At 34.8% G+C, this 13,000-nt stretch overlaps 1 protein-coding gene across 1 annotated transcript; it reads left to right on the top strand.

Annotated features, from left to right (window-relative positions):
- Positions 1-2,542: 2,542 nt before the first annotated feature.
- LOC107844731 (calmodulin-binding protein 25) lies at positions 2,543-4,191 on the top strand. The gene has a single exon (XM_016689089.2). It carries the CDS (start codon positions 2,957-2,959, stop codon positions 3,590-3,592), a length of 636 nt encoding a protein of 211 aa, XP_016544575.2. The 5' UTR covers positions 2,543-2,956; the 3' UTR covers positions 3,593-4,191.
- The last annotated feature ends 8,809 nt before the right edge of the window (positions 4,192-13,000 follow it).

Raw genomic sequence — 13,000 nt, 5'->3', positions numbered from 1 at the left:
TTTAAAATGATTTTTAATTTTTAAAAATAATTTTAAATTATTTTTAAAATATTTTTAAATTAAAAAAGATGGAAGGAAAAAAAGGATCCTTTTTTAATTTTTGGCAAAATTTTAAAAATATTTTAATTTTTTTTAAAAAATTTAAAATATTTTAAAATTATTTTTAAATTTTTAAAAATATTTTTAATTTAAAAAGATGGAGGAAAAAAAAGAACCCTTTTTAATTTTTTGTTAAATTTTAGTATTATTTTTTTTAATTATTTAATGTAAAATTGACCAAAAATTGACCTCACTCGCACCCCTAGGTGAGTGGTTACACTCTCTTTGTCCTAGTCACCATGACCTTGCTACATAGGCAAGGTCAACGTTCAAAGGGTGCGAAATATTATTTTTTGATGGGTTCAAGGGTCTAGATGACAAACATGTAAGTAGAAGTGTCCAACTTACAAAACTGACATAGTAGAGGAGTCCAGAAGGTCATTTTGCCTAGTAAATTATATGGAATGATAGTCTGTCTGGTTATGCTATATGGAGCAGAGTGTTGGCCGATTAAGAACTCTCATATTCAAAAGTTGAAGGTGACGAAAATGAGAATATTGCGGTGAATGTGTGGGCTTACTAGGAGAAACGGGGTTAGGAATGAGACTATTCGGGAGAAAGTGGGGTTGACCTTGGTGGAGGTCAAGTTGGGAGAAGTGAAGTTAAGATGATTTGGGCATGTGATGGGGAGGAATAATACTGATGCCCCAGTTCGTAGGTGAGAAAGATTAGATTTGGAGGTTTCAGGTGGGGTAGGAGAAGGCTGAAGAAATACTGGAGAGAGTGATATGGATCAATTACAGCTTACTGAGCACATGACCTTAGATAGAAAGTTATAAAAGATCCGAATTAAGTTAGAGGGCTTGCGAATTAATAGATAAGAGTGCTTTGGGGTAAGGTTGTTATTAGTTGCAGGAGGGTTGTAGTGAGGGGCGTGCACCAAGTTTGATAGTGTAGGGTACTGCAGTGTGGTTTTATTACATTATTAAATTACTACATCCTATTTCATGTTTTATTTCAATTTTATTTTCCTTCTTTTGTTCTGAGTTGGGGGTGTATCAGAAATAACCTTTTTATTTTTTTAATGATAGTGATATGAACTACATATATTTTACTCTCCCTAGATTGAATACATCGGATCGGATATTTTGCTGTTGTTGTTGTACATTCATTGCGTAATTATCATAGTCTAATATATTCTTGTGTGAAATATTATCCAATATAGCTAGTACACCTATTATTATTATCCAAATCGAATTATATAACATATGATTTATTTTTATTGCATAATAATACTAACACACACAAAGCAGACAAAATTGCATTTATTGGACGGCATCTGTTTAAATTACAAAACCGCCCAAATGAAAGACAGCTAAAAAATAAATTAAATTTAAATGACATCATTCAAACGTAATTATCCCCTCATCGTGGCCTCATCACTAGGGTCCTTTTAAATTTTTATTTTTTTTATTTCTTTCAAAAAGTTTATATTTTGAATTTTAAGCTTCTAGAAAAGTTGCATTTAGTCCTATAATAATAATATATAATATAATATAAATCCTATTTAGATCTATCTAATATACGGTGGGATCTCTTTTAAAATCTAATCTTTTTTGCTTTTTTAGCTTATACTACTAATATGATTTACTTGTCATTATCAACACAGCTTGAGAGCTGTACTTATATTGATTATTTTGACTATTCTTACCTAATTTTCTTGTATGTTCCCTCCATTGTAACCATCAATAAATATTTCAATATTATTGTTTTAATTTTAATAAGTCAACTAAATTCCACCTTATTCCTTTCCTTTAAATTATCTCTTTATATACGACGGTACTTAATTGAGTATGAAAATCAACTAGAATATTATTATATCATTTTAATACTATAAACTTAATTTTCTTTGTTATAAGAATAATTAATGATATTTTATGACTTTTTTCGGGCTGCCCCCTTTTTCCTCAACATTTGTAAAAATCTTAAGAAGTAATCAATGACCATAAATTTGGAAAAGTTAGTTTATATGACTTTTAAGTGGAAAATACCTATTGTTTAATGTCTGATTTGAGTAAATTAAACTAACTAAACTAAGCACTACTATGATTAGAATAAGTAAAAAACATTAATTTGAGAAAAAAAATAGACTAAACCATCCCAAATGACTAATCCTAATCCAAGCACTAATGCACAAAACTTTTAGCTATTTCAAAATTAGTTATTTCAACTTAAAAAAAAACGTAACAATAAAATCATAAAATAATTAATTTTAAAATTAATTATTTTATGAATTTTATCTCAACCAAATTTTATCTTTTTTTTTATAATCCTTCTTTTCCTCCTAATTATTATTCTCGACCGTCAAAATATAATAAATGAGAAAGCCAAAGTTATCTTTAGAGTCATTATATTACACGTACAGATATGCTGACACGTGTCCCCACAAAACGCGGTTTCTTCTTTTCTACTCTTTTATATATCTTCTTCCTCCTTTCATACTGGATTATCCCTTTCTTTTCTCCACTTCACTGCACCCAAAAAATGCAAATTTAACAAATTTTAGTACTAAAAATTGAATATTGATCTTTTTAGCTCCAGCTCTGCTCTTTTTGGTTGTTTTTGCAATTTCTTGCACTAAAAATTGAATCCTTTTAGCTCTAGCTCTGCTACTTTTGGTTGCTTTTGCAATTCTTGTACTAAAAATGCAATTTTATGACTAAAAAGGTTCAGTCTTTTTAGCTTAAGCTTTGTTCTTTTTTGCAATTTCTTGCACGAAAAACTGAATCCTTTTAGCTCTAGCTCTGCTATTTTTGCAATTTCTTGTACTAAAAATGCAATTTTTTTACTGAAAAATTAACTCTTCTTAGCTCTAGCTCTGTTGTTTTGGTTATTTTTGCAAAATTTTGTACTAAAAATGGCTGCTTCTGACAATTTAATGACTATGGAGTCATGGGCATTTCGTTCTGCTTTTACCGATTCTTGGTTCTCCGACGTATTCACCAAAGAAACCGAAACACTAACCAAAGTCCTCCAAAATTCTGTGTTCCCCGACCCGGATCCGAACCCGTTTCAGACTTCAACCGGGTCGGGTCGGACTATTTCCGGGGGGTCGGAGAATGAGACAACCGGGTCGACCCGCCGGAGTAAAGTTGGGGTGAACGGGAAGATAACTAAGAGGAAGTCACGTGCTTCGAGGAGGAATACGACGACGTACATAACTGCTGACGTGGACAATTTCCGGCATATGGTGCAGCAGGTTACCGGCGTTAGGTTCATGCCCGGCGAGGGGCAGCTGCCGGTTGGGAATATCGTGAGACCGGAACCCCAACGTGTTGGTAACCGGCTACCATCGATTACCTGTCTGCCAACTCTTGACACGTCAGCTTTTTTACTTGACCCCACTTCGGGTATGGTCCCAACGGCGCCGCCGTCCGCCGCCGTGACTCAGCCGGAGAATGTGGTGGTTGATGGTGGCTCATGTGGCTATGACTTTAGCTCTTTTGCTGGCTTTCCTACTCTTGAGTCATTCATGGAAAGCAATGTAGTTTAATGTAGGATAAGAGGGAGTTGCTTGGATGATAACGCGAGGGTTGTAAGTTTCAGTTACCGGAAAAGATGGTAGTTTAATGTACAATAGGAGGGAGTTGCTCGAATAACAATGCGAAGGTTGTAAGTTTGAGTCGCCGAAATGATGGTAGCTTAATGTACTCTAAGCGGGAGTTGCTCGAATAATAAACATGAAGATTGCAAGTTTGAGTCACCGAAAAGTGATACTTTAATGTATGACTAAGAGTGAGCTGTTCGGACCATAACGTTAATGGTGCAAGTTTTGAGTTACCGAAAAGATGGTGGTTTAATGTAGTAGGTGCTTTTATGTAATTTGACTTGGGTGGGTGTAGATTTTGGAGTAGTAGAAAAGGGTAAAATGGGAATATGAATATGTTCATAGTTTAGTTTAAGCTAATCTAGTTTTGTTTTTAGTTTAGGAGGGGCGGTTAGGGGAAGGGATTATGTGGCAAAATATGAAAGGATCTATGAGCTGTCTTGTACGATAATGTTTCCACGTGATGTCACATTCTTTCATTTTCATGGTTCAATTGTAATCTTTCTAATTTAAGATGTACTAGTATTAAGTTTTTAACAAGTTCATTCCCTTGCATTTTTAGTTAAAGAAGTAAACAACAATATATGCATTTTAATATTTTGGAGTGTTAGAGAAGTCTTTGTTATCTCCCACAATACATTCGGGGTATGCAGAATCTGTATATTGTAACAATAATTTTAACTCGAGTTCAAGTATGAACATGAATATAATGAAGTATTAAATATCCTCGACACAAAATCAAAATGATATTTTCAACAGGTATATTTATTTTTCAGAAAATAAAGATGAAACAGAAATGATTAAGGTTAAGTCGTTTGAATTCACAGACTTTTTTTAAGCAATAATTTTACTCGTGGTTATGGAATCTTCTTCACAAGATAAAATGGCTTTCAATCTGACTATAGCGATACCTCAAATGGGTAGATTCTTCGAACACACTCACGGTTTGAATGATCACACTTAGAATATTTTTAAGACAAGAAGAAGAAGTTTTTAATCTGAAAATTTTTGTATTTTCTATCTCATAAAAATCCGTGGAGGAAATCAGGTCTATATAGCCACTAGATGCCCCTTTGAAAAGGTGGCATTGGTTCATATTAAGAGGTATGTGACTTTTCCTGAAAATGCATGTCTATTCACTTAAGCAATGCAGTAATTTTCTGAAATAATGCATTGGTACACTGAAATAGTGTGTACTTTTATTGAAGAGTTGCAACTTTCTAAAACTGTGCAATCTTCTGTAACAGAAGTAACAATCTGAAATAGTGCAGCCTTCTGTAACATCATTTCAAACAGACGCATCAATTTTGAAACACTGTTACTGTGTGTATATATATAAATGGAGGCTGAAACAGTGCAGACAATTTTTTACTGCATTTTTCCTTGGCATTCTTTGGAATTCAAATAAATTTTGTCCAAAAAAGATAGATTTCATCAATCGATCATTTGACAAATTCAAATCCAAAGCCGAAGCCCAAGCTGAGTGAGCGACAACGACGACGGCGCGAAGCATCATCTATTTCTTGCCTCACTTGCCACGTGAAGTAAGTGTTTCTCATTATAAACACTCTCAAGTTCTCTACTTCCACCAATGTGGGAGAAAGAGTAAACTTGCCAAAATTGAGTACACTTTTCATTTTTGGTGTTAACTCAATTTTTTCTCTTCCACTTGATTTCTCTATTTTTCATTCAACACACTTTCATTACTATGAACCCAACAATCCCCCACATGAATGGGAAATGACTATTTTTCGTAGAACTTTTACGAACAATTATGTGATCATCAAGCAAAGACTGATTGCATCTGTATAAGTGGGTTTCCCTTTGAACTTTCCGTAGTGAACATACATCGGATGCACTCGGTCAATCGATAGATTTGATATCTTTGAACCGTCGAGCTTCAATGTACACCTAGACAACACATGTCACACAACCAGCCTTTTACCGTTTATGGTTCTTACGGTTTTGTTCTTTTCAGCCATGAACACATCCCGATTTTCATGAGAGCTTAGAGAATAGGCCTTTACTAACATTCTCTTTGAAGCGGCTTCCACTTCGCCCATACATAGGTGATTTCTAAATGTTTAATCCTATAGATTAAACTATTTGGTCAAATCTGTCAAATTAAGATAATCATGACTTTCGCCTTAAGTCTTATCCTTGTTTACTAACTATTGTCTACATCATGAGAATGAGTTGGGTAATTGACAATGTTGAACCCGTCAGACACAACTTTGTTTTATCTCCTTGAACCTACCTCTTGGGATCTCTAGTCTGCTAGGTAGAGTTACTGTCATGCTGACTTGTCCTAGACCTTAAACCCATTCCCTTGGATGTCCTTTCTACTCCTTCTCTAGATAGGTCTTTTGTAAGTGGATCTGATACATTATCCTTTGACTTTACATAGTTTGCAGTGATAATTCCACTAGAGAGAAGTTCTCTAACGGTATTATGTCTTCGTCTTATATGACGAGATTTACCGTTATACATCATACTCCCTGCCCTATCTATTGCCGCTTGGTTATCACAGTGTATACATACTGGTGCCACTGGCTTGGGCCAATACGGAATATCTTTTAAGAAATTCTGGAGTCATTCTGCTTCTTCACCGGCTTTATCTAAAGCGATAAATTCAGATTCCATTGTAGAGGGAGCGATACAGGTCTGTTTGGATGATTTCCAAGAAACTGCATCTCCACCGGTAGTAAATACATATCCACTTGTGGATTTTACTTCGTTTGATCTGGTGATCCAATTTGCATCACTATATCCTTCAAGTACTGCAGGATATTTATTATAATGCAGAGCATAATTTTAAGTGTATTTAAGATACCCTAAAACTCTTTTTATTGCCATCCAGTGAGTTTTGTTGGGATTACTCGTGTACCGACTTAATTTACTGACAGCGCATGCTATGTCTGATTGTGTACCGTTCATTATATACATTAAACATCCCAATACTCTTGCGTACTCCAATTGCGAGTCACTTTCACATTCATTCTTTCAAACTGCAAAGCTCGCATCCAATGGAGTCTTGGCAATACCGAATTTCAAATACTTGAACTTGTCAAGTACCTTTTCGATTTAATGAGGCTGTGACAATGCCAACCCTTGTGGAGTTCGATTGATTCTTATACCTAAGATCATATCTGCAACTCTAAGGTCCTTCATATCAAACTTGCTCTCGAGCATTCATTTTGTTGCATTTATGTCAGAAATATCTCTACTGATGATCAACATATCATCCACATATAAACATACAATGACTTGGTGATTTGGAGCGTCTTTAATATAAACACATTTATCACATTCATTTATTTTGAATCCATTTGTCAACATGGTTTGGTAAAACTTTGCATGCCATTGTTTGGGTGCTTGCTTTAGTCCATACAACGACTTAATAAGTCTACACATCTTGTTTTCCTTTCCTGGAACCACAAAACCCTCAGGTTGTTCCATGTATATTTCTTCCTCCAAATCTCCATTTAGGAATGCGGATGCGGTTTTCACATCCATTTGATGGATTTGAAGATCATATAATGCCGCCAAGGCAATTAACATTCGAATTGATGTTATCCTTGTTACTGCTGAATATGTATCAAAGTAATCAAGGCCTTCCTTCTGTTTGAAGCCTTTTACTACAAGTCTTGCCTTGTATTTGTCAATAGTACCATCCGCCTTCATTTTCCTTTTGAAGATCCATTTAGAACCTAAAAGTTTATTTCCGGGAGGAAGGTCAACCGATTCCTATGTATGGTTGCTTAAGATTGAATCAATCTCACTGTTGACTGCCTCTTTCCAAAAGGATGAGTCTGACGACGTCATTGCTTCTTTAAATGTTTGAAGTTCATTTTCTAAGAGAAATGTTACAAAATCCGACCCAAATGAAGTTGACGTTCTTTGACGTGTACTACGTCTTGGATTTTCTTCATTATGTACATTCTCACTTGGTTCATCTCGAGGTCGTTTAGATCCTCCACTAGACTGTTCATGTCTAATTTTATACGGGTAAATTTTTCAAAGAATTCAGCATTATCTGATTCAATTATCGTATTTTCATTTATATCCGGATGTTTGGATTTATGAACAAAAAATCGACATGCTTTACTACTTTTAGCATATCCTATGAACACGCAGTCCACCGTTCTAGGCCCTATCTTAACCCTTTTAGGTATAGGAACTTGAACCTTCGCTAGACACCCCCACACTTTGAAATATTTCAAGTTAGGTTTCCTTCCTTTTCATTTTTTGTAAGGAATTAATTGTGTCTTACTATGGGGAACTCTGTTGAGTATACGATTGGCCGTAAGGATGGCCTCCCCCTATAAGTTTTGCGGTAAACCAAAACTTATAAGTAAGACATTCATCATTTCCTTCAAAGTTCGGTTTTTTCTTTCCGCAATTTCATTAGATTGAGGTGAATACGGGGCCGTAGTTTGATGGATTATTCTATTCTCTACACATATTTGCGCAAAGGGAGATTCATATTCTCCGCCCCTTTCACTTCTTATCATTTGATTTTTTTGTCTAACTGATTTTCAATTTCAGATTTATATTGCCTAAACGCATCTATTGCTTCATCCTTACTATTTAGCAAGTAGACATAACAATATCTAGTGCAATCGTCAATAAAATTTATGAAATACTTTTTCTCACCATAAGATGGTGTTGACTTCATATCACAAATGTCAGTATGTATTAAGTCTAAGGGATTGGAATTCCTTTCAACGGACTTATAAGGATGCTTTGCATACTTTGATTCCACACACGTTTGACACTTTAATTTATTGTACTCAAAGTTTGGCAAAACTTCTAAGTTAATCAGTTTTCGTAATGTTTTGTAATTAACTTGGCCTAAACGTTCATGCCATAAATCATAAGACTCAAGCAAATAAGACGAATTCGAACTTTTATTCATTTCAACAGTCATTACATTCATCTTATAAAGGCTCTCCGTGAGATAGCCTTTTCCTACATACATTTCTCCTTTGCTCACTACAATTTTTTCAGAAACGGTTACACATTTGAATCCGTTCTTATCTAGGAGTGAAACAGAAATTAAATTCCTACGTAACTCCAAAACATATAACACATTGTTCAGTGTCAAGACCTTGCCGGAAGTCATCTTTAGGCTAATTTTTCTTGTTCCCTCCACCTTAGCAGTAGCGGAGTTAGCCATGTAAAGCATTTCTTCTACTTGAGCCGGAGCAAATGACGAGAACAACTCTTTGTTTGCGTAAACATAGCGTGTGGCACCTGAATCCATCCACCATTTACGTGGATTCCCCACCAAGTTGCATTCCGTGAACATAGCACACAAATCATCATATTCTTGGTTGGACTCAATCATATTCGCTTGGTCCTTTTTCTTGCCTTTCTTCGGGGTTCGACAATCTGTGGACTTGTGGCCAATTTTTCCACAATTAAAGCATTTTCCCTTAAACTTTTTCTTGGGTTGATTGCTTCCATGTTCAACTTTCTTTCTTTTCTTTGAGTTGTTTTGGCCACCTTTTACAATATGTGCTCCACTCATTGTAGAATTTCCTTTGACCTTCTTTTGGCAGCTTTATTATCCTCTTCAATACGAAGACGGACGATAAGATCTTCAACGGTTATCTCCTTGCGCTTATGCTTTAAGTAGTTTTTGAAGCCTTTCCACAAAGGTGGTAGCTTCTCAACTATTGCTGCTACTTGAAAAACATCATTCACAGTTAAACCTACAAAACAGTTTATGTGAGTATTATGAACATTTTTAATTTTTTTAACTAAGGTATTTTTCAAAAATGTACCTTCTGCTAGGAGATCATGTATGATGACTTGCAACTCCTGTACTTGAGAGACAACAGATTTGCTATCAATCATTTTGAAGTCCAGGAACCGTGCAACAAGGAATTTCTTAATTCCCGCATCCTCCATTTTATATTTTCGTTCAATTGCCCCCCACAGTTCCTTTGATGTCTTGGTTCCACTATAGACATTATAGAGGTCGTCTTGGAGACCACTCAAAATATAGTTCCTGCAAAGAAAATTCGAATGTTTTCAAGCTTCTACAATAACGAAGCGGTCTTTGTCCGAGGTTTCCTCAGGCACCTCGGGAGCGTCTTCGCTAGTGAACCGCTGTAGACATAAAGTGGTGAGGTAAAAGAATATCTTTTGTTGCCACCGCTTGAAGTCTATGCCAGAAAATTTTTTGGGCTTCTCCACCGGTGCCATCGTTGGCGGAGCATTTGTGCGACTTGATGTGGCAATATTATTTGCCCCCATAGACGTTGTCGCATCCATCATTTGACTTTCAGTTGTCATTTTTCCTGTCACCACAAGACAGAAAACTTAGTATTTTTCAGAATACTATTTATAAAGTTAAATAACTTTAAACTCTTCTTCTTGTTTCTAGTTAACAATGAAGTTTTTATTACTTTGAATCGTCAACTGAGTGAACCTTAACTTGTGATGAAGATTTTATGTCTTCTAATCACTAGTTAAATTCAAGCGGAGTAGAAAGCCTAAGCTTTAATCTCCAAAAATAAGCAATACAGATTCTGTAAGATTTATTCCTTAAGATTGTTATTTTCCACAATACATTAGGGTATGCAGAATCTGTATATTACAACAACAACTTCAACTCGAGTTCAAGTATGAACAAGAACACAATGAAGTATTAAATACCCTCAACACAAGATCAAAATGACCTTTCATGAGGTATATTTATTTTTCAGAAAATAAAGATGAAATAGAAATGATTAAGGCCAAGTCGTCCGAATTCACGGATTTTCCTTAAGGAATAATTCCCCTCACTGTATCCGAGGTTATGGAATCTTCCTCCCAGGATAAAATGGCCTTCAATTCGACTATAGCGGTACCTCAAATGGGCGGATTCTTCGAACACACTCAAGGTTTGAATGATCACACTTAGAGTTTTTTTAAGACAAGAAGAAGAAGTTTTTAATCTGAAAATTTTTGTATTTTCTATCTCATAAACCTGTGGATGAAATCAGGTTTATATAGCCACTAGATGCCCCTTTGAAAAGGTGGCATTGGTTCATATTAGAGGTGTGTGACTCTTCCTGAAAATGCATGTCTATTCACTTAAACAATGCAGTAATTTTCTGAAATAGTGCACTGGTTCATTGAAACAGTGTGTACTTTCATTGAAGAGTTGCAACTTTTTGAAACTGTGCAATCTTCTGTAACAGAAGCAACAATCTGAAATAGTGCAACCTTCTGTAACAGAAGAAACAATCTGAAATAGTGCAACCTTCTGTAACATCATTTCAAACAAACGCATCAGCTCTGAAACACTATTACTGCGTGTATATATATAAATAGAGGCCGAAACAGTGCAAAAATTTTTTACTGCATTTTTTCTTGGTATTCTTCGAAATTCAAATAAATTTTGTCCAAAAAATATAGATTTCATCAATCGATCATTTGACAAATTCAAATCCAAAGCCGAAGCCGAAGCCGAGCTGAGCGAGCGACAACAACGACGACCACGACGCAAGGCATCATCTATTTCTCGCCTCACTTGTCATGTGGAGTAAGTTTTTCTCATTATAAACACTCTCAAGTTCTCTTCTTCCACCAATGTGGGAGAAAGAGTAAACTTGCCAAAATTGAGTACACTTTCCATTTTTGGTGTTAACTCAGTTTTTTCTCTTCCACTTGATTTCTCCATTTTCCATCAACACACTTTCATTACTATGAACCCAATAGTCTTTTGGGTACTCTAAAAGTGATAACATTGACATGGATAATGAAAAATATATACCATAGTTTGTGTAGTGAATCGATATCTTAGAATCTTGTACAAATTAGATTATGATTGAATTGGCTGCAATGTTGGCGTATATATGTTGATTATGCACTCTCGCGCTTTGTATAATGTCGTATGTATCATAGAAGGTACTATAGTGATTTGACTATAACAACATTTCTTTTAGAAAATTCGAGCAACATACAAGTACAACATCGTATTCAATATATTTTTCACATAGTGGGGTTTGAGGAGCGTAAAGTATACACAAATCATATCATTACTTCAGGAGAAGTAGAGAGACTATTTTCGATAGATCCTCGCCTCAGGACAGATAACAGTATAACGAACATAAAAATATAAAAGTATATAAACTAGTATCGTATGTAAAATAAATTAACATTGCTAGCTAATACAGAAAACAATACAACTTCAAGATAATACTATAAATTATTTATCCAAAATTATAAACATTATTCAAATACCACGAACAGGAAACTCCAGACGCAAACAAAGAATTCTTCGCTAGTACTGTTACAGATGCACTCCTACCCTCTAACCCTTTATCATAATCTGCGTTCGTATATTATAACTGTTTTATATCATGTCTAATCACCTCTCTTCAATATTTTTTCAATTTATTTCTACTCTTCTTAAAATTATCCACAGTCAGCCTCTCACAATCTACGTACTGGAGCGTTCGAGTAACATAATGTGGCATTTATAATAGAGGTAGTATGGTGATTTGACTATAACTTCTTTTAGAAAAGAAAAAATGGTCAAAAGTTCCCCCACCCTCTAACCCTTTATCATAATCTGCGTTCGTATATTATAACTGTTTTATATCATGCCTAATCACCTCCCTTCAATATTTTTTCAATTTATTTCTACTCTTCTTAAAATTATCCACAGTCAGCCTCTCACAATCTACGTACTGGAGCGTTCGAGTAACATAATGTGGCATTTATAATAGAGGTAGTATGGTGATTTGACTATAACTTCTTTTAGAAAAGAGAAAATGGTCAAAAATTCCCCCAACCTTTACCCCAAATTTTAACTACACACTAATACTTTGCGGGGGTCCTATGACCCCCCTGAATTATTTTAAAGTGGAATTATTACCCCCCAAAAATCTGACAACCAGTCATTTTGGATAAGGTGTGATGTACGCGCCAACAACATTTTGACACGTATTTTTTTGTTTAAAATTAATTTTTATTTACTTTCTTTTTCATTTTTATCATTTTTCATCATTTTTTCACCATTATTTTTTTCACCATTACTTTTCATCTCTTTTCCTTTTCAAACTTTATTATTCCTATTTCTATGCAAATAATTTTTCGACGACCTTAAAGTGGAAAATAATGAACAATACCGAATTTGAAATTTTCAACGATCTTGAAGTCGAAAATAATAAACAACATCAAATTTGAAAATTTTCGACAACCTTGAAGTGGGAAACAATGACCATATAATTATTAAATTTCCGACAGTCTTAAATTCAGAAACAACGAACAATACCAATTTCAAAATTTTCAACGCTTTGAAGCCGAAAATAATGAATAATACAGAATTTAAAATTTTCGATGACCTTAAAGTCG

Source organism: Capsicum annuum, chromosome 10 (genome assembly GCF_002878395.1).
Source record: "Capsicum annuum cultivar UCD-10X-F1 chromosome 10, UCD10Xv1.1, whole genome shotgun sequence".
Taxonomy (NCBI): Eukaryota; Viridiplantae; Streptophyta; class Magnoliopsida; order Solanales; family Solanaceae; genus Capsicum; species Capsicum annuum.
Note: the sequence above shows the minus strand (reverse complement) of the source record. Positions and strands in the feature narration are given on the sequence as shown.

What these genes read in the sequence shown, in the direction of transcription:
- LOC107844731 (XM_016689089.2), top strand. Translation starts at nt 2,957, where the DNA reads ATGGCTGCTTCTGACAATTTAATGACTATGGAGTCATGGGCATTTCGT.